Below are 25,546 nucleotides of genomic sequence, written 5' to 3'. Positions count from 1 at the left end.
TTAGTCAATTAGTATTTTGGATAAATTATGTGTTTAGTACATGAATTATCAGTTTTGGTCCGTTTTAGTGCCTAAACTTTTAATTTTTTAAAAGCATGTCTAAAGTTTAATTTTTGTTTCATTTTATTACGCCGCTCAAAATTTAACGTTAAGTTTAAAAAAATTGAAAGTTTAGGTGCTAAAATGGACCAAAATTGATAGTTTAGGTACTAAATGCGTTAAGTTTTTAACGATGGGTACTAAAATGAAACAAAAACTAAACGTTAGGTATGATTTTGAAGAAATCGAAAGTTTAGGTACTAAAATTGACCAAAATTAATAGTTTATGTACTAAATACGTAGTTTACCCTAATATTTTTCATTTCATTGGAGATTTTTATCTCAAAATGAAACTTTTAGGGTCAAAATACTTCCGATAAAAGAATAGAAAGTAAAATGGCATTTTAATTAAACGTAACGTCTTCTTGAACGTCATACAATTTTGTTTATTAAAAGCATATATATGCGTATATATTTCACCGTGGTCGAGATACTCAAAGAAAAAAAAACAGTTATTTGTCTCCCTTGATTCTGGTTGCTTTGCATATATCTCACCAACTTTTTTATTTTATCACATGCAAAATGATGGAAAATAAATTAAAAAAAAAAAGAATATTCTGAATAATACCAACACTAAACATTGTTTTATATCATCTGAGGTCACTTAACGTCGTTGGGATAATTAAAACATAATTTCCAAATAATATTTAGGGATAATTGATAGTTTCTTACATCTCAACTTTGAACATACATATTACATGATCTGCATAAATCCATGCTAATGGCATCCATGCCATGAATAAAACATCATCATGACATGTGCCAACTTATTTTATACACTAAACTATCTATATTTTGTTGATGATCTTCTAAATTTTGGCACTTAATTGCCATTGCAGATACTTGATGGAGAAAGATGATTATGGTTGATGTTCATAGCCTGGTTTGTGCTCATGTGGAGGCTTGCCTTCTCGTCTCATAACATCTTGATTGGGTTGCTTATGTGGTTTGAGTAGCGCTAGAAGGCTTCGGGGCGGAATCTTCCGGTGCCGCATGATTAGCGGCACTCGTTCCTGTTGTTTCTGGACGTAGAACGACTCCGAAGGTCTGTCGCCGTCGACCTTTCGTAGTTCCGATGGTTTGAATACCCTACCTTTGGAGGGTTTTATCATATGGGCGAATGGACTCATCGATGGTGGATTCGCCAGTAGACTTCTTACCATCTCTCCCGGTTTCTCCCCTTTCTCACTGACGTTGTCTCTTATAAGTTTTCCGGGGTTCTCTCCCTCGTTATCCGAGGATTTTTCACCACCGAACGGACTCTCTTCTTCAACTTTGTCTCCCGATAATCTTCCCGGCTTCTCCCCCTCATTTTCAGGTGATTTTTCACCAGCGAGCGGACTCTCTTCTTCGACTTCCCCTTGTAGAAGGTGCCTCATATTATGATCATGCAGCGGGATCGGATTTTGTTTCAAAGCTTTCTCACCGTAAAACGGAGTCGGCGGTTTATCGGCATGGGATGCTTTGGCTACGAAAACAATCGTCATTCCGAGGAGAAACAAGTGCAAGCATGAAAGTTTAGACATCTTTAAGATCATTGGTGTTTCTTGCAGTGCAAGGAAATTGGTTCAGTTGGTTCCCTCTTATAATGAATGAAAGGCGTTGAAGCCTTGTCTTGATCACACAGGTGCCACAAATTGAGATTTTAAAGGCCATAACCCAAGGTCAAAGTGCCCTTGAATATCTAGGCATAGAGAGATTGAAATTTGGACATTTACAATTGTAAAAGTCTTATTAAATATTTTTTACTATTATTATTACGTTAGAGAATGCATTGGTCGAATAATTAAGATAGGATATCCTTTCAATCCAATTTATTTCATCCACAACCTTAGTATTTCAACTATAATCTTATATAAAGAATCGAATTTACATTCCGTTAGATTAATTGATAGTTGATATTAATACTATGTTTTTTAGTTGCGATAAATGTGACATTTAAGTAAAGTTAAAATTTGAGTTATTTAAAAAAATAATAATTGAATTTTGAGTAAAGTATATAAATGTTCTCGACTATAGAGTATTGTTTTGTTGAGTACTTTTACTATTATTAAATGTTGCAAAATAGTCAAATATAAGGTATTGTTTTGTTAAGTCCCCGAGTATTAAAAGTGACAAAATTGTCACCTGACTATTCATATATTCTAAACTCGTCATTTTTTGTAAAAAAATGTGGTGATCTTCTGAAATGGATATTGACATGTTAAATGTGATATGATAAAATCTTATCCCAAAACCGTTTGAGATGTATTTTCTGGATCGACTATCCGTTTATATTATATCGTCAAGCCAATGCTTAAAGCATCATGTTGTCAAGACATCATTAAAATATGATTTTTTTTCTCATATATCAGTCAGTAGGTTAACGTCCAACTCAAATAATCGTTAATTTTTTAAAATGAAAAGGACGAGTTTGAAACATATGAATAATCAGATGACCAATTTGTAACTTTTAATAGTCGAAAGACTCAACAAAACAACATCCAATAGTCAGAGAACCATTTTGTGACTTCTAATAATCGAGGGACTTAATAAAAGAACATTCTATAGAAAAGGGGCCATTTGTATATTTTACCCTTAATTTTTAACTAGTGTTTGCAGGACTAGAAACCTAATTGAAGTTAAAAATTTGTCATATGACCTAACTAAAAGCTTAACATGAAGTTAATTTTTTTTATCGTAGGACCTAATTAAAATGTTTAAATGAAGTTTTGATGTTTTCTTTTATCAAGCCTATGTGGTAAAGGAATTGTTATTATTCTTTAAGGATTCGAGTTCGACCATCATAGAACTCTTGACGAAAGATTAAAAGTTTTTTTAACAAATACTACATTGCATTTTTCTTAAATTAATAAAAAATACTGAGATAAAAAAAAGAGATTACAAAAAATATTTTAAAAATTAATTATAAATTTTAAAAAGTAACTTTTGAAAAGTATTTTCTATTGTTTCGTTTGGGGGAAAATTCTCAAATGGGGGTTGAAAAAAATAAAAGAAAAATAATTTCAGTGACTGAAAATGCTTTATAATATACGATTTTAACCAATTTTTTTTTGGATTTGCAAAAATAACCAATAAAATCGCAACACGAACTCCAATTTCGCAACACAGTTTCTAAATTCGCAACTCGAACATGAAAATTTTCGTAACGCTAATTACCGATATAGGTAAACACAACCATCCGCAATGCGAATTCGCCAATTTCGCAACTCAATTACCGATATAGGTAAACACGGTAGAAAAAATCCGGTCAAAAATCCGAATTCGTCAATTTGAAAACTGAGTTACGAATTTGGTAAATTCGTGTTGCGCGCATCTTAAAGAAAAAAAATCATTTTGACGGTTCGTTTGTTTGGTTAAAGTTAAACGAACGAACATGAACATACCCTCGTTCGTGTTTGTTCAATTCATTTACAGACGTATGTTTAGTTGAGTGATTCATACGTGGACTTAGCAACTGAGATGTCCCATGTTGAAAATCACTCCAGTGCATTTTATGTCCTTTAATTTTTTCTTTAAGAGACAAGATTTTACATTTCGCAACACGAATTTGCCAAATTCGCAACTCAGATTTCAAATTGTCGAATTCAGATTTGTTTACCGGATTTTTTCTGCCGTTTTACCTATATCGATAATTGAGTTGCGAAATTGGCAAATTCGATTTGCGAAATTCGAATTGCGAATAGTTGTGTTTACCTATGTCGGTAATTAGCGTTGCGAAAATTTCCATGTTCGAGTTATGAATTTGGAAAATGTGTTGTGAAATAGGAGTTCGCGTTGCGAATTTGTTGGTTATTTTTGCAAATCCAAAAAAATTAGTTAAAATCATATATTATAAGGCATTTTCGGTCACTAGAGTTATTTTCTCTAAAAATAATTGGCTCGTATAATATCTTAGTGAAATTGTTTCTTGAGATGGTAAAAAAATCCTACATGAGCCAATCATTTTTTTCACTGTCCTACATGAGATTTAGTAACATTTTCAAAAGTTATTACTAAATATGATAAATAATATTATTTATTATAAAAAATTTAATATTATTATTTCTAAAATATTAGAGTGATTTAGTGATTATAATTTATGTCAACATTATTATTAGTGTAAAATATACCCCATATCATTTAATTATTATTTTTTATTAAGTTAAGGTGATTACAAACTAATATCTATTATAAATACTTTTAATCATTTGACAATGACTGCTCAATAATCTTGTTGCAATCGTTGGTGCTCGAACTCATGACCTCTACGAACAACAACGATTCCTTTAATCACTGAAGTAAGTTAGTTTGTGTCACTCAATTATTACTTTAAGGCAATTTTTAAAAAAAGTTACAATATAATCACTCGATTAAAATAATGTTATAATTATGTTATTCTATTACTAAAATTAAAACATGTGCCTAATGTGATATGATATAGTAATAATTTTAGTCTCTAAAACATATATATTCTATCAATTTGGTCATAATTCAAAATGATTTAATAAATTTAATCATTCATATTTAAAAATTCTATCAATCTAAACGTTTATGTGATACTATCAAACCAAGTGAATCTATCATATCAAAGCAATAATTAGATAATTGAATTTTACTGTAAAGAGACAGTAAATTATTGCTAAATTGTTATTATATCAGAAAAGAAATTTAATTTTTTTTTGGAGAATAACGAGGAGCTTAGAAAAAGAGCATAGACTATATTGATAGATTTTTTTAAAATATGAATGATTAAATTTCTTGAATTATTTCAAATTAATGTATAAACTTTGGGATTAAAATTGTTCTTATACCAGACCATGTCATTACTATGTTTAATATTTAACGATCAGTGACATATTTATAATAATTTTTAATCGAATAATTAAATTATAATTTTTGGAAAAATAACTTATTTATAGTCGAATTAATAATTTACAACAATACATTGTACATAAATTCAAGCCCTTTTTTATTGTCTTGATTATTAAATACAATTAATTTAATTCTAATTAGATGAATTTAAATTTTGATAATTCCAGTGATTATAATTTAAAATTTTATATTTAAAATTCAAGTTTTTATAAATTTAATTCATTATTTTTAAAAAATAAAAAATATAATAAAAATAAATTCTAAATAAATACAATTTTCAAAATTAACCAAGCCTTTCCCTTTTCTTCTTCATCTCCCCTCCCTCCCTCCCTCCCTCTTATTATTATCATTATTATTATTCACTAGAAAAAAAAATATTCGTATTCACTTTAAATTTAAAAACAACAACAACAAATCAAGTAGTTGAAAAGAGTTAGAATCTAATTTTTCGTAATCTTTTCGGCTTCTCCCTCTTCGAGGCACTAATGAAGAAACTCAATTCTTAAGCCTCTTCTTTTTTGCTTCAAGAGGTTTTTCATCAAGAAACGAACTTTTTGCTTTAACATCGTCTCCCAATAACCTTCTTCCCGGCTTCTCTCCCTCAACATCAGGTGATTTTGCACCAACGAACAAACTCTTTTCTTCAACGTTGTCTTCCAGTAATCTTCTTTTTGGCTTCTCTCCCTCATCATCAGATGGTTTTTCACTGGCAAATAGACTTTCTGATTTAACATTATCTTCTAGTAATCTTCTACTCAGTATTCCTCCCTCAACATCAGGTAGTTCTTCACCGGTGAGTGGACTTTTTACTTCAACTTCGTCTCCTTGTAATTTTCTTTTCGGCTTCTCTCCCTCGTCATCATATGATTTTTCATCGATAAACCATTTTTTTGATTTAACGTTGTCTTCTAGTAATCTTCTTTTTGGTTTCCCTCCCTCATTATTAGATGGTTTCTCATCAGTAGATGAACTTTCTGATTCAATAGGTGGATCTTCTGCATCAGATGTTTTTTCATCGGCGGATGGACTTTCTGTATCAACACTAGGTGGATCTTCATCAGGTGGTTTTCACCAAGGAACAGACTATAAAATTCAACGTCCTGACTTATTGCTTCAACATCGTCTCCTGGATTATCTCCTTCATCATTATATGGTTTTTCACCTGTTGACGGACTTTCTGATTCCACATCGTCTTCTAGTAATCTTCTTTTCGACTTATTTCCCTCACCCTCAAATGATTCTTCACTGGAGGACGAACTTTCTGGTTCAACATTATCTTCAAATAATCTTCTTTCTGGCTTCTTTCCCTCATCGTCAGATAATTTTTCATCGACATAAGGACTTTCTGATTCAACATCTTATTGAAAATTCAATGTTGAATTTGGCAAATGGGCGACTGGTAAAGCAAATGGGACGGCTGCTTAGAATTCAAAGGTGGGCTGCCAATTTTTTTTGAAAATAGAAATATGATTATTTACATTTTAGTCCCTACACACTTTAGGGTATTTACAAGATTAGTCCTTAAGCTTCAACTATAAATACCCTAGCCCATTTAGCTTCAAAATCATCTCCAAATCAGTCTAACTCTCTCTCAAGTGTTTTTGTAAACACCTGTAATTTTTCTCCCTTTAATAAAAAATCTGCAGCAGTCCGGAGACGTAGACATAATTGGTTGAACTCCGTTATGAATTTCGGGTATTATTTTTTCGCTTTTATTTCGCATTCTCACTAATCTGGTTATAGCGAAATTACTCATTTTTTTCTCAACAACTGGTAATAAGAGCTTTTGGTTGTGAATTTTGTCAATTTTTTGTGAGGTTACTATTCATTACTATTCACATGAATAGTAAATTTCGTGAATAGTGAAAAATTTGTCGGCAATACAAATTTATCGACGAAGGTATTCGAATACACGGTGGTTCGCAGAAATTGTCAAAAAACGATTTAAACGAAGCCAAATTCGAGTGAGAGTGATGGCTGCAGACGAAGGGAATGTGGAAATTGAGAAGTTAGATGGTGCGCTCAAGACCTTTTTGGAAGGACTTAGATCAGGGGCAGTGCTCGGGAGAGAGCAAGATGATGCCCAGAGACTTTCAGAGGCCATAGTTGTAGTCGTTAAGCTGACTGAGCTTGCAGGTGTCAAACCAAGTAGCAATGTGTCGTCCAGGCCCATGCCCAGAGATAGTGGCAATAATGGGGGAGACCGGGAAAATGTGCAGCGGGGAGATGGTAGAGGAAGCTCTTCAAATGATCAATGTGAGCCATCAACTGTTAATAGTCAATGAAAGCAATCGGGAAAGAATAGCAAGGCTAAGTCCGGTGCGAAGAAGAAGGTGAGCAAAGAAAAGTTAAAGTGCTACTTCTGTGATGGTCCTCATTTGATTAGAGGATGTCCCGAAAAGCGTCACCTTGCAACCATCATGAAGAGGATGGAAGAAGGAGAAATAGCGGGAATTGGCGCAGTTGCAAGTGTTAAAGCTGCCAAGCCAAGGAAAAGACTTGGTTCGATTGAGGGGATCAATGCGGCCAAGCAAGGAACGAGTCGAGGCAATGTTGTTGGTGTTAAGACAGCCGAACCCAGAAGAAAGCCCGATGCGATTGCGAGTGTTCAAGTAATCAAGGCAGGGGCAAGACTTGATGAGGCTACATGTTCCAAAGTAGCTGAATCAAGAGGCAAGAATGGTGTGACTACAAGTTCACAAGTAGTAAATCGAGGAGCGAGGCGTGGCGAGACTGTAGGTGTCAAAGCAGTCGAACACAGGAAAGGACCCGGTGTGATAGCAAGAGATAAAGCCGTCAAGCCGAGGGTGCAAAGTGAACATGTTCATTCACAATATGCCAGGATGGAGGCGTGGTCCAAGTTGAGGCGTCTCAGGCATAAAGGGACACTTAAGGAGCATGTGAGCCGATTTAGAAGACTCATGCTCAAAGTCCCAAGTCTGACTGAAGAAGATGGTTCTTCACCTTCATGTTCGGATTGAAGCCATGGGCAAAGAAAGTGTTGGAGCGAAGGGAAGTCAATGAGTTATCTAAAGCCTTGATAGCCGCTGAGTCTATCAAAGAATTTGGAGTCAAGAAGAACAAGACTTCCAAAGCAAAGCCGAAAGCCGAGGATAGCAACAAGAGATTCCGTAATGAAGGCAAGTTAGAGGATGTGGAATATTGTTACTCGAGTAGTAGAGAAAGTCCACTCAATGATGAACCAGATGGTGGATCTGGTGAAGATGTGTGCAGACTTGGCATAATTTCAAGTGTCAAAGATGCTAAGCAGAGGGTAAGAGTTGAGCAAACAAGGGGGCACAGACTCATGGTGCCAGAAGTGTTGCGAGATTGCCCAAGGGGAGCCGAGTCATCCAAGGTGATGGATGAGCCCATGATCGAGTTGTCCAGAGAAGAGGATGAACCCAAGATCGAGGGGGCGTTAAGAGTTGGCTCAATACGATTAATTTTTGCCAAGGTAAGTAGAAGCCAAGTGCAGGAGGAGTTAGCCATGTCCAAGGAGTTTGTCGAGCATGTTTGAGTAGAGAACATGGCTTCAGAGACCATCATAAGAGAATGGTCGAAGCAGGGGCTTGCCAAGGATGTTCAAGTGAGGAACAATCCTTCAAAGACTAGTATACAAGAGTCGAAGGGAGCCAAGACGTTGAGGGACAAGGCAACCACGGTGAAACTGCCCAATAACAAGTGGGTTTACAGGGCGGTGACTACAGACAAACTGAAGTTGTGTTCAGCTTCAGTTGGCATGCTAGAATAACAAGACCAGAAATGCTGCTGTATTGATCAAGGTGTAAAGATAGATTAAAATCAGTCTTCAAGTGGGAGATTGTTGAAAATTCAATGTTGAATTTGGCAAATGGGCGGCTGGTAAAGCAAATGGGGCGGCTGCTTAGAATTCAAAGGTGGACTGCCAAATTTTTGTCGAAAATAGAAATAGGATTAATTATATTTTAGTCCCTATACACTTTAGGATATTTACAAGATTAGTCCTTAAGCTTCAACTATAAATACCCTAGCCTACTTAGCTTTAAAATCGTCTCCAAATCAGTCTAGCCTCTCTCAAGTATTTTTGTAAACACTTGTAAATTTTCTCACTTTAATAAAAGATCTGCAACAGTCCGGAGATGTATGCATAATTGGCTGAACTCTGTTATCAATTTCGGGTATTATTTTTTTGCTTTTATTTCGCATTCTCACTAATCTGGTTATAGCGAAATTACTCGTTTATTTCCCAAAACATCTTCCTCTAGTAATCTTCTTCTCATTTTCTCTCCCTCAATAGTAGGTGGTTTTTCACTAGCAAAATGACTCTCTTCCTCAACATTAGGACTTTTTGCTTCATCATTGTCTTCTAGTAATCTTCTTTTTTACTTCTCTCCCTCGTCATCAAATTGTTTTTCATTGACAGGCGGACTTTTTGATTCAACATCTTCTAGTAATCTTCTTCTTCTCATCTTCTCTCCCTTAACAGTAGTATGTATTTTTTCACCGGCGAAAGGACTCTCTTCCTCAACATTAGGATTTTTTGCTTCAACATCGTCTTCTAGTAATCTCCTTTTCGGTTTCTCTTCCTCATCGTCAGATGTTTTTTCACTTGTGGATGGACTTTCTTATTCAACATCTTCTTCTAGTAATCTTCTTCTCATCTTCTCCCCCTCAACAATAGATGGTTTTTCACCAGCAAAAGGACTCTCTTCCTCAACATTAAGACTTTTTGCTTCAACATCGTCTTCTAGTAATCTCCTTTTTGGCTTCTCTCCCTCATCATCTGATTAGTTTTCATCGGCAGTCGGACTTCCCGATTCAACATCTTCTTCTAGTAATCTTCTTCTCATCTTCTCTCCCTCAATAGTAAGTGGTTTTTCACCAGCGAAAGGGCTTCATTCTTCAACATTAGGACTTTCTGCTTCAGTGCCATCTTCCAGTAATTTTCTTCTCATTTTCTCTCCCTCAACAGCAGGTGGTTTTTCACCGACGAAAGGACTTTCTTCCTCAACATCAGGACTTTCTGCTTCAATGTTGTCCCCCAATAATCTTCTTCCTAGCTTCCCTCCCTCATCCTTAGGTGATTTTTCACTAGCGATCGGACTATCTGCTTCAACTTCCCCTTGTATAAGGTGCCTCCAAGTAGGTTCAAGTAGTTGGAAGGGTTTTTGTTCAAATAGCTTCTCATCGTGGAATGGAGCCACGAGTGGTTGTCCATCGTCATCGGCTGAAGAGGAAATGGCGGTGTAAACAATCACCACTCCGAGGAGAAACAAATGCAAGCAAGCTTTAGACATCTCTAAGATCATTGGTTTTTGTTGTAGTGTACTGAAATTGGTTCAGCTGCTTCACTTTATAATGGAGGAATGGCGTTGAAGTCACACTTTCCCTTCTATTTTTGAACTTTCTTCTTTGATATTCGGTAGAACAAGCCATTACCACAAATTCGAGATTTAGAAGGCCATAATACAAGGTCAAATGCATCTTTTGACAGGGTTAATCTATATTAAGTTAATTCCTCTCATGAATCTTTTGTGCATAAAAATAGTATGTATCCTTAAATATTTAGTTGCTGTGAGATCAATATTTTTGTCCTAACAAGACGTTAAATCTTTAAATAAGGTTAAAAGTTCGAATCTTGATACTGTACCAAGGAATAAAGTATATGTTATACCGAAAATAATTTACAAATCTATATTGCAAGTGATAACTATAATTGGTTTCTTTTCCTCATCTATTGCATGAACCATTGTTGGAACCCTTTGATCATTAGATGAATATGTCTGGATCGGATACGTTTCCATACTATCGGAATTACCGAAAATTTCTTCATTTGTCCCATCTAAGTTGCAGCCTGTGGGATGTCTGATCATTCTAGCTCGAGACCATCCGGTAAGCTATTGGGAGTACTCTCAAAGACCGATGGCCCGTAGAAAAAGGGTTACACACTCGTCCCCTTGAGTGTTATGCTCTCTTCTCTATTGTAACTGTTTCATTTGTGCACTCTGGAAAACTTTCCTCACACTTAGCTCCCCGAATTGAAGATTCCGTTCAATTTGGAATAGTTGAATAGATTCCTGATGGTGGAGTTGCCCCGACCTTAAGCCTACTTTTCAAATAGTCGAATAGATTCCGTTCAACAAACTCAGATAGAGCCTTATCGGCATTGCCCCAACCTAGAGACCATGCTCTTCCTAACAATGAATTTCTAGCTTGTTTTGTTTCGTTTTCGAGGCCAAATCTTCGATCAAGCATCTTCCTACGGTTCCTTTCACTAATAAGGTATAGCAAACTAGTTACTCATTCGTGCAATATATATCATGCTTGTTACACAAGTCATCTTCGAGTTCTGTTTTATTGCAGTATCAAGAACGAACCGAGCCAGATTACGCAAACTAGTTACTCATTTGTGCAATATATATATCATGCTTGTTACACAAGTCATCTTCGAGTTTCGTTTTATTGCAGTATCAAGAACGAACCGAGCCGGATTACATGATATTCTGTTCAAAGTTACCCGCAACAGGCAGCAATCTCCATGGGGGAAGAAGTGGAATGGGTTCCATTTGCATGTTCAAGCACTTGTCCCAATACACGTCGAACGTCGTAAAAGCTCGCCCCGTCTCATCATATATCTCCCATGGTTCATATAACAGATCTGCATTATAGCTTTGCACAGAAATGCCAACTTCTGCCAGTTTCTCTTTGACGTTATGATCTCGAACTAACGAAACCGGATCTGGGAAAGAATAGCACATGTAACTCATAAGTATCTTCTAATAATAAAAATCATATCATCAGAGGAATCAGAGTATACCATAAAGATGGTTGAACACGACTTTAGTCGCACAGGTAGCGCCAATGCACTCCAAAAGAGCTGAAAGAGTACTATATGTCCTGATCAGCACAGGTTCCGAACCAAGAGACTTCAAAGTCTGCTCCAAATGAGAAAGAGACTGCTTCAGCCACCATTGCGATACTCGACGGCGATAGAACTGCTCTTCCTCATCGGAACACCATATATAGACCGCGGCGGCGGCCAAAGCAGGATTATCTTCAATCCTAAGGTCTCTACTAAACCGAACTATTGTCTTATTGCTGCTGGTACTAATACTCATGTTGAAACTAACAAGATCTTCCCAATGAGACCGATGTGTTCAGATTCATAAACATGAACATCAACCAAGTTCTAAGTACCACAGATTTATGCTACACAAAACAACTCGAATTTGAAACAAAACCCAGATTTTCTAAGCAATCAAAAGTACCTGTCTCAATTGATCCTTGCCCTATATGTCTCAATGATCCCCCCAATTCTACCAATCAAAAGCATCAGAAGCTTACAAAATATCCCCAAAGCCAATACCTTTGATGAAGATCTCCATTAAAAAACCAGTAGAATAGACAAGCAAACAACCTCAGCAAATCCTTAAAGCACTATATATATAGAGAGAGACACCACACACACAGTGGAGTATCAGATTTAGTATAATGATATTTTTAGTGATTTTAATTCATTTACAAGCAACTTGTTGATTGAATCAAAACATTTCTCACTAGCTGCCATTTTCATGATGATCATACAGGAAACCATAACAGTTGTCACAGTTGTAGTTATTCTCTTCATGTGATTAGGTGAAATTTTGTTGTTAATCCCTGTGCTATGAGTAAGTTTTGGAGTTAGTCCTTGCACTCGAATCCGTTCTATGTCAATCCCTGCACTTTACGGATTTTAAAATTTTCAGACTAGATTCAAACAATATGAGTAAAATATGACTAAATTACTTAAACTAAAAATGATCAAATTAGAAACAAAAATTAAACCCAGAAGTGCAAAAACGGTTCGAGAAAGGCCTAATTAAAATTTCAAAAAACTGGAGACATAATTGAAATTTTCAAAAAAAATTCTATTGACTGTTGGTATAGCACTTTAGTAAATTTATCTTGATTGTTATAGAGATATAACAGTTTTTATAAGTCATTGGGTGATGGGTGAATTACCTTCAAGAGAGAAACAACATGCCATATTAATGTTAGACAAATCGATGTTATTGTTGTGACATTTTTGATTGCATGTTCGTGTTTGACATTCCACAATCTTTCAAATTATATTGTCTCTACCTGTTCATTCGCATCAATCATGCAAATATTATCTTTTGGTTTTTAGTTTGTACCATACAATATTGATAGTAACATTAGGTTTTGTGGATATAATATGCGATGCATTAGTTGCATCCACTTTTATTACTTGGCAATGATAGTTTATTTTTGCGTTGAATGCTATTACATTATTCAAAACATCAAAATTAGGTGATTTTTCACCAGCGAAGAGATTCTCTTATTTAACATCAGGACTTTTTGCTTCAACGTCGTCTCCCAATAATCTTCTTTTCGGCTTCTCTCCCTCATCATCAGATAATTTTTCATCTGTAGACAGACTTTTTGATTCAACATTAACTTCTAGTAACCTTCTTCTCAGTTTCTCTCCATCAATAATAGGTGGTTTTTCACCAACGAACGGACTTTCTTCCTCGACATCAGGACTTTTTCCTTCAAGGTCATCTCCAAGTAGTATTCTTTTCGACTTCTCTACCCCATCATCACATGGTTTGTCACCGGTGGATGAACTTTCTGATTTAACATTATCTTCTAGTAACCTTCTTCGCGACTTCTCTCCATCAATAATAGATGGTTTTTCACCAGCGAACGGGCTTTCTTCCTCAACATCAGGACTTTTTGCTTCAATGTCATTTTCCAATAATCTTCTTTTTGGCTTCTCTCCATCATCATCAAATGGCTTTTCACCGGCAGACAACTTTCTGATTCAACATCGTCGTCTAGTATTCGGCTTCTCTTTCTTGTCATCAGATGGTTTTGTATCAGCGGATGGACTTTCTGATTCAACATCGTCTTCTAATAATCTCTTTTTCGGCTTCTCTCCCTCATCATCTGATAGGTTTTCACCGAAAGACGAACTTTCTGATTCAACATTGTCTTCTAGTAATCTTCTTTTCTGCTTCTCTCCCCCATCATCCGATAGGTTTTCACTGGTGGACGGACTTTTAGATTCAACACCGTCTTCTAGTAATCTATTTTTCGGCTTCTCTCCCTCATCATCATATGGTTTTTCACCGGCAGACAGACTTTCTGATTCAACATCGTCTCCTAGTAATCTCCTTTTCGGCTTCTCTCCCTCATCACCATATGAGTTTTCACCGACAGAAGGACTTTCTGATTCAACGTCGTCTTCTAATAATCTTCTTTTCGACTTCTCTTCCCCATCATCATATGATTTTTCACTGACGGAAGGGCTTTCTGATTCAACATCGTCTCTTAGTAATCTTTTTTTATACTTCTCTCCCTCATCATCAAATGGTTTTGTATCAGGGGATGGACTTTCTGATTCAACATCGTCTTCTAGTAATCTCCTTTTCGGCTTCTCTTCCTCATCATCCGATGGGTTTTCATCGGCAGACAGACTTTCTGATTCAACATCGTCTTCTAGTAATCTTCTTTTCAACTTCTCTCCCCCATCATCTAATGGGTTTTCACCGGCAGGTGAACTTTCTGATTCAATATCGTCTTCTACTAATCTTCTTTTCAACTTCTTTCCCTTATCATTAGATGGGTTTTCACCAAAAGATGAACTTTCTGATTCATCATTGTCTTCTAGTAATCTCCTTTTAGGCTTCTCCCTCCCATCATCAGATGAGTTTTCACCGGTAGACGAACTTTCTACTTCAACACCGTCTTCTAGTAATCTCCTTTTCGGCTTCTCTCCCTCATCATCCGATGGTTTATCCCCAGCAGACCGACTTTCTGATTCATCATTGTCTTCCAATAATCTTCTTCCTGGCTTCTCTCCCTCAACATCATGTGATTTTTCACCATCGTATGAACTTTCTGCTTCAACGTTGTCTCCCAGTAATCTTCTTGCCGGTTTCTCTCCCTCATCATCATGTGAACTTTCAGCGGGGGACGGAGTACTTTCTTCAACTTCGTACCCCAATAATCTTCTCCCTAACTTCCCACCCTCATCCTTAGGTGATTTTTCACCTGGAATCGGACTTTGATCTTCGACTTCCCCTTGTATAAGGTGCCTCCAAGTAGGTTCAAGTAGCTGGAAGGGGTCTTGTTCCAATAGTTTCTCACCGTGGAATGGAGCCACGGTCGGTTGTCCATCGTCATCGGATGAAGAGGGAATGGCGGTGAAAACAATCACCATTCCGAGGAGAAACAAATGCAAGCAAGCTTTAGACATCTCTAAGATCATTGGTTTTTTGTGGCAATGTACTGAAATTGGTTCAGTTGGTTCCCTTTTATAATGAAGGAATGGCGTTGAAGTCACATTTTCCCTTCTATTTTTGGAACTTTCTTCTTTGATATTCCGTAGGAGATGCCATAATCCAAGGTCAAATGCATCTTTTGACATAGAAAGATTACCCTTAAATATTTAGGCATAGAGAAATTAAAATTTGGACCTTTACAATCTTAAATCATAAACCTTTACCAACACAAAAAGTTTCATTGAAAATCGTTGGTTAAACTTATAAGTAATAGCATACCCTAATGAATAAATAAAAGATTTGAATCTTGATATGTGTGGAGGAGTTAGGAGTATATATTAAACCAAAAACAATTTACTTTTTTATTAAGTTAAAGACATCGACTTACTCTGTGATCTACTCTGGTCTGATCCTAGTAAAGACATTCTGGGATGGGGTCCGAGTTATCGGGGAGTTTCCTACGTGTTCGGAGCTGATAGGGTGATGGATTGTCTCGAGAGGCTCGATATCAATATAATATGTCGAGCACACCAGGTTTAAATGCGTTTCACATGAAACATTTGTTGGATTTATTGCAGGAAATTACACTTTGTTGTTGTTGGTATTTGACAGATAATAGCTTTACTTAACATTCTTGCTTGAAGTCTGTTCCGACTCGATCTTTTCTTGTATTGATCACTTCATATCAGCATATCCGTACTCCCGCAAAGGCCGGCTACTCGACGAGGAACAAGATTGGGGAACAGAGAATGACATTCTACTGATACTTTGCCTCTTAAATACCGAGGATTTGGCTGTCGAGCATAAGTCTTCTTCTCCTCTAGAGGTACCTGCTTGTTTATTGTGCTTCGTATTTGTTTGATTAGCAAGCAACCTTTCTTCTTCCACATAATTTGTTCTCTTCCTATGAGGTTGCCATTTTGAAATGATGGAACCCTTTGATCATTAGAAGAATACGTCAAACGAGAGGACTTTTCCTTTAGGATCGGAGACGTTTCCATACCATCGGAATTGTCGAAAATTTCTTCATTCGTCCCACTTGAAGTTGCAGACTTTGCAGCTGCTACTGTTTCCCATATTTTGAATATAGCTTCTCTCAGATGTCCTCTAGCCGTATCGATGTCGATTACCGTTTTTGGATAGTTTAACCTCAACTCCACACTGGCGGATTTAAGCTCGGTAAGAGGTGCATCCCAAGGATGATGGATCCACTCGGTCGGCATCCTAGCTAGCTCTGGCAGCCATTGCCTTATAAATTCACCTTCAGGGTCGAATTTCAACCCATGAATCTGACTCGAAAACAAAAATCAACTTAGGAAAATACTTGTTTCTATTATTCTTTAAGGGAAATCAACTTAGGAAAATACTTGTTGCTAGGGCGAGAGGTAACGTCAATGTTGTGCGAGCTATCGAGGTATAATTTGAAGTTTATCTCTGATAGTTGTCAGCATTTTTAAAACCTTCTAACAGCTTTGAATCACATTTATCTTTTCTTCTTTCGATGCTCTGTAGGAACACATATGTTTGTTCTCTGGTTGGATGCGAGAAATTCATGGGCCAGGATTCATCGAAATGTTTGTTCCTCAATTGGTTTCAAGAAAAGTGTGGGTATTAGTGTACAGAATGGTTTTTATTTCGGTTGGTTTTTGCTTGTTTGTTGCGTTATGCCATGGAAGCAATATGCCTCGATGATTCCTATTAATGTAAACCTTAGTTTGCTGCCAGTCGATAGCATTTTCGTTTTCTAAATAAATTGTGTATCTTCTCATTAATGTATTGCTTGCAGTTGGGTGGTTGTTCTACCAACTGGTTTGCGTAATCATACAACGCCTCTGAAGTTGGGGCTGGCGACGTACTCCAGTTTGCAGGTATAGCAAGTTTAATTACAATCTCTCTCGTTCTGTTTTTAATTTATAGCAATCTAAGGATGCAATGAAAGGTAAAGTGAGCCGAAGATTAAACACTGAAAACTCTTCAACCTCAGCTAAACATCCTTGTGTCTTTGTCCAAGCTCAAATAATGACTGAAAAGTCGATACACAAGCTTGTCTTAAACTGCCCTGAATCCGAACATCAAACTAGCTTCAGCTTTCTTAAATACTTATGGAGGTATTATGTGTATAAATAATGAGTTAACTTACTATATAATGGTATTAGATGTCTAAAATTCCGAGTGTGCAAGGTCCATATTAACGATATATCTTCTAGTAATCGGTTCGTAAGCTCAAACAAGGATTCTTAGGGGGATCTGGAATTATTACCTCAACCATTGTAAGCTGGAGTTATTGCCTCGAGGCATGGAAGGCAGAGGTGAAGTGCTTGCACCTCCAGAGAGGCAAGGTGTAAGCATGGTATTTACCTGTTATTTAGAAAACCCCTGAACCTGACTGAAGTTTCATGTAGACATGATAAAACTAGGATTCTTTGATATCGGAAATCACTGGGGCTCTAAATTGCAGCCTCCCCGTTCTTTGGATAAAGGTTTAGTTTCCCCTCGTGACTGATTCACCAATAATTAGGTGAAAACCAGTTATTAGCTTTGATGCTTGGATACTTTACTACCTTCATTTGTTTCAGCTTTTGGACGATTAGCGATAAATGCATGTTTTCTTCATTGCAACTCACATCAACAAAGTCTGGTTCTTTTCCAGAAATGCGAATTAAACTTGCACCTGGCAAAGAAAATGACATGCTGCAGCTTCGGTGGTTTTGTGATGCATGCAAAGGAATTCCACAGGTATTATTCACCCTTTAATATACAGTTTTTCCCTACGTTAACCGGACTTCATTTTTCATGAAGCACGACACTCATGTCCGACATTTGGATAGGGGATATGACATCCAAAGATCCCTTAAAATATAAGGAAAAACCCGGAAAATCTAACGATAACCACATGTCCGACACTTCACCCGACCCGAGTCCGAGTAACATAGTTTTTTCCATTTATGATTCTTTGTAAAGCCATTATCAATCAGAAGTTGAATTCTCTTATCATCACAATCATATTTCCTCCAGGTTTTTTTTTCCTGTTAGAGATTGTTGGATCCTCCTGTTAATGTAATTTAGTGATGGGTACACTTTTACAAATACGAACATTTTGTTCATGATGCTTTCTGGTAAATTTTTATGTTGAATCTCCAATTTCTTTATGGCATTGGAATATGTAGGCAAGGATTCCTGCATTTCTGCATAATTCTCACCCTCCGGCTGCTCCAGCAACTGCACCACCGGATGCTGAGGATTTAGAATTAGCAGTGGCAATCAATGCCTCTATCCAGTCAGCTATTGCAGAGACATCCGATTACGATTTGCACTCTGCCAATGAAACTAGTGCATCTGCTGGGTGGAATAGCTCCGCAAGTACTAGCAATCACAACGGTTCAGTAGCACCAACAACATTTCCACCTTCAAAAGCGAGTATCAGCGAATGGGATATGATCGAAGCTGGTTCTGGTAGCGATTCAACCGAGGGCACCGAGATCCATAATAATGATATTTCTGCTATCCATACGACAATGCAAACCTCGGATTCAGTCCCATCAGCTCCACAGGCACCCGCCATGGATGAGATTGTAGAAGATGGCCGATTCAATATCCATCGACTGATTCCACTCCTATCGATCTGTCTTCCTCGAACAGCGAAACCTTACATCCTAGTGCTGGTCAAACAAAACAAGATGAATCTCCTTCATGTAAAATATGTCTGGATGCACCATCGGAAGCAGCCTGCGTTCCTTGCGGCCATGTCGCAAGATGTATGCCTTGCCTGAATGAGATCAAAACCAAGAAATGGGGTTGCCCCGTTTGCCGTGCCGATATTCAGCAGGTTATAAAGCTTTATCGTGTTTGAATTGCATATCATGTGTGCTTGTTGCAATGATTTCTGCACATTGAACAAATTTGTTTCTTGTTTGCTTTTTAAACTATATTTTTTCCAGTTTTACTTGGAAAAGAGACATTTCATGTATAATTGCTGTAAAAAATGTTTGTATAAATAGAGATATAGCATTGCCTTAACAATATTCAGGTCAGCGACATACATATAGATTGATAATGATTAAATTATAATTTAAAAATGTATTCGTTTGTAATGTGATTATAAGTTAATGGCTTTAAGTGTATTTAACCAAAAGTATAAACGCTGTAAATTGAGTTGGTGTGAAATAGATAAAATGCTGTTTGTTTGAATGGCATCCAGACAAGATTAAGGCTGCAGCCATTGCTCACATCAATGAACTGTGCTTTGATGGACTGGTGCATTCAGGGTGATGCAATTGCAAGTAAGTTAGTAAAGGGTATCCTAGTCAATTTAATTCAAAAAATTGAAGGATAAAGTAGATAAATAATTATAAGATATTATTTTATTAATTCTTTTAATTATTAAAAATTATAAAATCATCTTCTTACTATAGGATTGTTTTATTGAGTCACTCTACTATTTAAAATTACAAAATGATAATCCAAAAATCTCAAACGACTATCATATCTCAGTCGTCATGTTAATGTCCAAGTTAGATAACCGTCAATTTTTTAACAAAAATGAAGCGTTTAGAACATAATAAATAAGTTGATGATCATTTTATAGTTTTTAATAATCAATGAAACTCAATAAAATAATATTTTATAGTCGGAAATTTATCTTATAACTTATATTAGTTGAAGAACTTAATAAAACATTATCTTATAATCGAAAGACTATTTATTTAATTTACTAGTCACTAAAAAATTTTAAAAAAAATAAAAATAAAATGTGAAGAAACAAACTCATATTATTCTATTTTTAGGATAAAATATATTGAAGGTATCTAATCTATATTTAAATTATCGTTTTAATCATTGAATTTTATTCATTTGTTATAAGTTGATTATTAAATTAAATTATGATTAATAATTATAAAATTATAATTTTATGATAAATTTAATTTTAAAAATTTTATTGACTGGAATAATCATTTAAATATAATTTAATGATCTTTAACATAATTTTACCATTTCTTTAACCCTTATGAATTCTCCATCAATCATATGTCATTTCACTTGTTTTTTTTACTCACAGTTCCAAAAGCAACCCTCCCATGAAAACCCTAGAAAATGTTCGTTTCCCTTAACTTTTACCCTATTTCACCATGGCCTGTCGTACTCAGTGTTCATTAAACGTCTTTGCAGTGAAACTCTGAGTTTCACTGAGAGTTTTTATTTACTCTTATTTGTTTTTTTTTTTCTTTTTGCAGGGATTAAAGTTGAAAAATAGGATACCACATTAAGGCATGATCATATGAAGTCTTCTAGGATTGATCAGACAAAGAAACCTCAAAGAAAACAAAGGGTCTCTTACTAGACCTCGCTGCTGGCTAGGTTATATGCATGTTTTGACTTTGAATCTGTCATCTTCTTCAAGCTTTTGCTCCCATGGCGGCCTTTTTTTAGTAATCCTAGGTTAAAGAAGACACTCACCTGCTCTTTTTCTTGCAGAACATAGTGTTTTTTTTATGTTACTTTGAGATCGACGAAGTACTGTTCATCCTCCTCCTTTTGGTTTCCTTTTTTTTGTGTTTTGGATATGGATTGTCTTCAGGGTTTCGAAACCTTGAATTCTAACTCTTCTTCTACTGCTTTTTCCGGGATCCTGGCGATGACCACCGCGGCCACCGCCGGAAACGGAAACGGGAACCCTTTATCGGTGACGGTTTCCTCCTCCTCCACTTCTCCGACCACTCTAAGCCGCTACGAGAACCAAAAGCGCCGTGACTGGAACACTTTCGGCCAATACCTCTGCAACCACCGTCCGCCTCTCTCGCTCTCCCGCTGCAGCGGCGCACACGTCCTGGAATTCCTCCGGTACCTCGACCAGTTCGGGAAAACCAAAATCCACACCCCGCTTTGCCCTTTCTTTGGCCACCCTAATCCTCCGGTTCCATGTCCCTGCCCTCTCCGTCAAGCTTGGGGAAGCCTCGACGCTCTCATCGGCCGCCTCCGTGCCGCCTTCGAGGAGCACGGAGGCAAGCCCGAAGCAAATCCGTTCGGTGCTAGAGCTGTTAGGCTTTACCTACGTGAGGTTCGTGATTCACAGTCCAAGGCCAGAGGCATAAGCTACGAGAAGAAGAAAAGGAAACGACCACCGCAAGCTCCTCCATCTCTTCCGCCATCAAACGTCAATCAAAATCAGTAAGCAAAAAGAAAAAAAAATCTTCAAGTATCCACCAGCTGCACGAAAAAAAAACATGGACTTATGCTGCCTTAATTATTACATAACTATTTGTAGTAACCTAAGATCTATGTGAATTTCAACATCCAATTTGTCTTTAGATTTGTACTTTCGATAAGCCATTTATGACGAGTTTAGATTTGCAGATCAAGTCGTGTGGTCTGTTCTTCAATGGTTATTTCCTGTTTTAGTAATCTTTTATGTTCATCGTTTACTTTTCTCTTCTTTTTGATTCAGACAAAGAAACGGTGCCTTAAAACACATGGGAAGTTCCATGTTTAGAGAAAATCAGTCGCAGATTATCATAATGGGTGTAATAAAAATGGGGATTTGGGCCTTTTGTCTTGGTCTAGACAGATATTGGGACGAATCCATCTCCCATTTCTGTCATGTCTGTTCCCACAAGAGGGAGAATTCTTTTCAATTTTTATTATTGATTTTTAAGAGATCTTCACATGAACCCTAATATGCAGCTACCATAACCTGGATTTGGTTATATATATATACTAATTTTTCTCTTTGGTATTTGGTTTCCATGATTGATTCATATACAGTTGCAGCCATTATCTGAAGGAGAAATTCATGTTTGAAACATGTTTTTCCTTGGGTTTTATTCATGCATCATAATCATGCATGCTATATATATATTATATATGCATCTTTTTGTTTAGAATGAAGCCCTAGTTCTTTCGAATTATAGCTAGGGTTTTTTTAGATGCATTGTATGTTGGTGGATACAGGATATATATATATAGAGGGAGAGGGAGAGGGAGAGGGAGAGGGAGAGGGAGAGGATTCATTTATACTATGTAAAACTAAAATTTTATATCACTTAGGGGTAGTTTGTTGATTTCGGAATGATTTAAATGTCGAATGATCAGAGGTTCTGAATAATTTAACTCTGAATGTAACATGTTTTATAATAGTTCTGAATGATTTAGAATATATTTCTGTACTGAATCATTCAGTATTATTTGTTGAATCAGTCAGCAATAAATTATTTAGAGATGTGAAATAAACGCTTTGAATGTTAAACGATTTAGCATTTAACGTTGAATGATTTTATTAAGAGGCAAACAAATAGTTCTCTAGTTTATATAAAATTAAGTTTTAAATCAAATGTTGAGATTAATTTTTTAATTTTTTTGTAAATATTTTTAATCTATTCTTTTAATTTTCCTCCCATCTATGATCCTAAAAAAATGATTTTTTTTAGTTTTACAATATATAATTTAATAGGGGTAGGATTTAATTATATTATATTAATTTTTTTAATTTTATATTTTTTAAAATTATTAGATGAGAGAGATTAATAATTAAAATTAATAATAGAAAATTAAAAAATATATTTATAGTAAAAAAAAGAATTAATCTTAGTTTTTGATTTTTTTAATCAAATGATTTTAAAGAAATGAAAAACTAAAAGTATTTTCACACAAATGTAATTAAATCTTAATCTATATTTATATATATATATATATATTGATGCCATGTAATTTCATATAAGCTCTCTTCAGTTGATTAACTAAATATATAAAAAAAAATTAAGTTGAAAGCTTATTATTACAAGGGACTGTTATTTTGACTAAAGCTGGACATCATTATGTGATATGTTTAAGATTTTGTTGGGATCAAAGTTGATACTAAAGACCTTCTTTTAGGTGTAATTATCTTCAACTTGCGTTATTTATAATATCTAAATTTAAATTCTAAATATCTTTCAAAGAAATAACGTCTTATCGTATTGGATGAACTAGTAATCAATTGCTATTTGGAACATAATTAGCGGTCTTAAGATTAAATAATGCTGTGCTGTTCTTGAATTCTTTATCTGAGCTATATTCTGATATTTAAATCTAAATAAAAATTAAATCAAACTTTTAATGGGATAATATAAAATCAAGCACAATGACAATAGTAACCTAAACATATTCTAACAAGATCATTATATAATGAAATTGAAATAAAATTTAAACCTAAAAGGCTAAAACCATTACATAATGAGATAAAAACCTGGGGCGTTTTTATTTAAAAAAAACCCAAAAAAATCATTTATCGGAAAAGTAACAACCAAGTATTAATAGGAAAAATATCTCTCAAATTGTCTATGAATGATTATCTCGAGCTCTATAAAATGTGTTTAATGGGTGTCATTTTTTAGTGGACGCGATATTCATCAACTTTTCATATACATTTATTTATATTTTTGGATAAAAGAAACAAGAAAATATATGAAACTCGTTTTTTTCGTAAAATGCGAGATATGACCTTATTTTTTACAAAACGCGAAATCATCATACTTGGGTAATTTGAGAGTTATTTTTTCAATAAATTAGTTTTTTCGGGATTTTTTAAATAATAACGCCTAAACCTGAGATATCGAAATTTTCAGTGCCTCGGCAGTGATAATAACCTAATGCCTTATTTTGGTAATAAAAAATTAATAAGGACGTATTTGCAATCTTTATGCGTACGTGTATTTCATTTTTACCCACCAAACTCTCATTACCGTACCTTTGCATCACCATTAAATTTTTTATAGTGAGATATTAATGCGAAATAAAAATTAAACGTTATATATGATTATAAAAAAATAAAAATTTAAATATTAAAAATGATTAAAACTTATAATTTAAAAATTAAACGCGTAATTTATCCAAAATATATTGTACCCCACTGGTTACTGGTTCTTCCCTTTGATGCATGCTGAAAGCTGACAGAACCTGAACCATCGGGTGCTCCTTTTATCACTTGTCATTTATGTCTGTCTCCCATATCCATCCCTCTAAGATCTTGCCACGTGGATGGACTTTTACCCGTTGATGCATGATTTTACCCCACTTCCTGATGATGTGGGACATCACTTGTATATGTAATAGGGATGTTGAAAAATGCTCGATTGATTTAATCCGTTGATATGCTAATTCGTTGGTTAATTCTCTAAAAAAAATATATATCTGATTTAACTACGTTTTCAAAATAATGGGATGTACTTGACCCCTATGATGGCTTAGTGCATCCGCCACTAATTAACATCATCTTTTTTTTTGTTAGGTCAACTATTAAATCTAATTATAAATTACTAAAATCAGAACGAAATTTAATGTTAGATATGATTTTATAAGAAAAATAATTGGACAATAAAAAATAGGGCATTATTTATTTTTAAAAACCCATAATTTTTTTTTAAGAATAACCCCTTAGCAAATTTGTTAGAAAATACCCCAAACTGTCCTCTTAACACTACCTCACGTCTTATAAAACGTGTTTAATGGGCCTCGAGTTTTATAGGGGGCGAGATCTAAATCCCGGTAGAATTTCCCGTGTCATACTCTTTATAGACCTAAAGACATTTCATGATAACTTGGATGGTCATTTTGAACGAATTAACTTATTTTGGTCTTCAAGAAAGATTTTGTGTTTTGTGACTATGAACATGAGACTAAGGGCCATATTCTTTTGATTTTCGGGATCTTGAGAGCTTGTAATTTACACCGAGGAGTAATAAACTGACTCTCAAAATCAGGACAATACTGAAAGTAGTAGGTAGAGACGATCGTCGTTCTAAAAATTTTAAATTTCTATATGATTTGGATAGAGAAAAATGTTAATATCTTCCGAGAAAAATAAGTTAGAGAATAGGTTATAATTTGTCGGATAAAAGAAGCTATTAGATGGAAGCTGCTAGGTAAGACTATACATAGGATGAATGTTGTCAATTGATTTATTCGTATTATTTGCAATAGGATTGCTACTTCAAGATAAATAAAAAATGTATTTGTCCAAAAAAGAAAAAGAAAATCATTAGGAAGTTTAGGGTTAAAAGTGGTGGAAGGTAAATCAAAACCAAGGTCATGTTCCTTTTACAAGTCTATGATTATTTCAAAATAAAACGAGATTACGTTACGTCTCGTCGGACCGAAACTCTGTAAGCGTGACAATTTGATGTAACCCATCACCAGCTGTTTCTCTTGGGTTGGTACCCTGTTTCTGTCGATCCATAGGAAATTTGTTTCTTTGAGTGGGGACACAATTTTATGTGCCTTACAACTTTGAGTATCAAAATTTCCTTCCATTTACTCCAATGCTACTCGTTTGTTTTTTTCCTTTCTTTCTTTCA

At 35.4% G+C, this 25,546-nt stretch overlaps 4 protein-coding genes, 1 long non-coding RNA gene and 2 pseudogenes across 7 annotated transcripts; 3 read left to right on the top strand and 4 right to left on the bottom strand.

Annotated features, from left to right (window-relative positions):
- Window positions 1-5,448: 5,448 nt before the first annotated feature.
- Window positions 5,449-6,709, bottom strand: LOC120134899 (histone acetyltransferase KAT6A-like). Its single transcript, XM_039151273.1, has 3 exons — window positions 6,706-6,709; window positions 6,059-6,298; window positions 5,449-6,005 (listed from the first exon to the last, which is right to left on the bottom strand). Exons 1-3 carry the CDS (start codon window positions 6,707-6,709, stop codon window positions 5,449-5,451), a joined length of 801 nt encoding a protein of 266 aa, XP_039007204.1.
- A 4,310-nt stretch (window positions 6,710-11,019) lies between these two features.
- On the bottom strand, window positions 11,020-12,369 carry LOC120134874 (cryptochrome-2-like). Of its 3 annotated transcripts, none has more exons than XM_039151255.1 (3): window positions 11,753-12,369; window positions 11,453-11,674; window positions 11,020-11,209 (listed from the first exon to the last, which is right to left on the bottom strand). In XM_039151255.1, exons 1-3 carry the CDS (start codon window positions 12,051-12,053, stop codon window positions 11,130-11,132), a joined length of 603 nt encoding a protein of 200 aa, XP_039007186.1. In that variant the 5' UTR covers window positions 12,054-12,369; the 3' UTR covers window positions 11,020-11,129. The 3 variants fall into 3 exon arrangements, 2 of the variants coding, with proteins under 2 accessions (XP_039007186.1, XP_039007187.1); XM_039151256.1 differs by having other exon boundaries at window positions 11,020-11,203; XR_005517204.1 differs by having other exon boundaries at window positions 11,191-11,227; window positions 11,326-11,674.
- Window positions 12,370-13,273: 904 nt separating this feature from the next.
- On the bottom strand, window positions 13,274-15,367 carry LOC120134897 (enolase-phosphatase E1-like). Its single transcript, XM_039151272.1, has 2 exons — window positions 13,765-15,367; window positions 13,274-13,674 (listed from the first exon to the last, which is right to left on the bottom strand). Exons 1-2 carry the CDS (start codon window positions 15,365-15,367, stop codon window positions 13,274-13,276), a joined length of 2,004 nt encoding a protein of 667 aa, XP_039007203.1.
- Window positions 15,368-15,842: 475 nt separating this feature from the next.
- On the bottom strand, window positions 15,843-16,507 carry LOC120134896 (annotated as a pseudogene).
- An 82-nt stretch (window positions 16,508-16,589) lies between these two features.
- On the top strand, window positions 16,590-17,347 carry LOC120134875. The gene is made up of 4 exons (XR_005517205.1): window positions 16,590-16,635; window positions 16,734-16,825; window positions 17,008-17,118; window positions 17,253-17,347. It is a non-coding gene; the product is annotated as an uncharacterized LOC120134875 (long non-coding RNA).
- A 367-nt stretch (window positions 17,348-17,714) lies between these two features.
- Window positions 17,715-19,071, top strand: LOC120134873 (annotated as a pseudogene).
- Window positions 19,072-20,474: 1,403 nt separating this feature from the next.
- LOC120134916 (protein LIGHT-DEPENDENT SHORT HYPOCOTYLS 4-like) lies at window positions 20,475-21,577 on the top strand. Its single transcript, XM_039151287.1, has one exon. The coding sequence runs from the start codon at window positions 20,782-20,784 to the stop codon at window positions 21,388-21,390; it is 609 nt and encodes a 202-aa protein (XP_039007218.1). The 5' UTR covers window positions 20,475-20,781; the 3' UTR covers window positions 21,391-21,577.
- The last annotated feature ends 3,969 nt before the right edge of the window (window positions 21,578-25,546 follow it).

This window comes from Hibiscus syriacus, unplaced genomic scaffold (assembly GCF_006381635.1).
Source record: "Hibiscus syriacus cultivar Baekdansim isolate YM2019G1 unplaced genomic scaffold, ASM638163v2 tig00110600_pilon, whole genome shotgun sequence".
NCBI classification, from domain to species: Eukaryota; Viridiplantae; Streptophyta; class Magnoliopsida; order Malvales; family Malvaceae; genus Hibiscus; species Hibiscus syriacus.
This window is presented reverse-complemented; position numbering and strand designations above follow the sequence as displayed.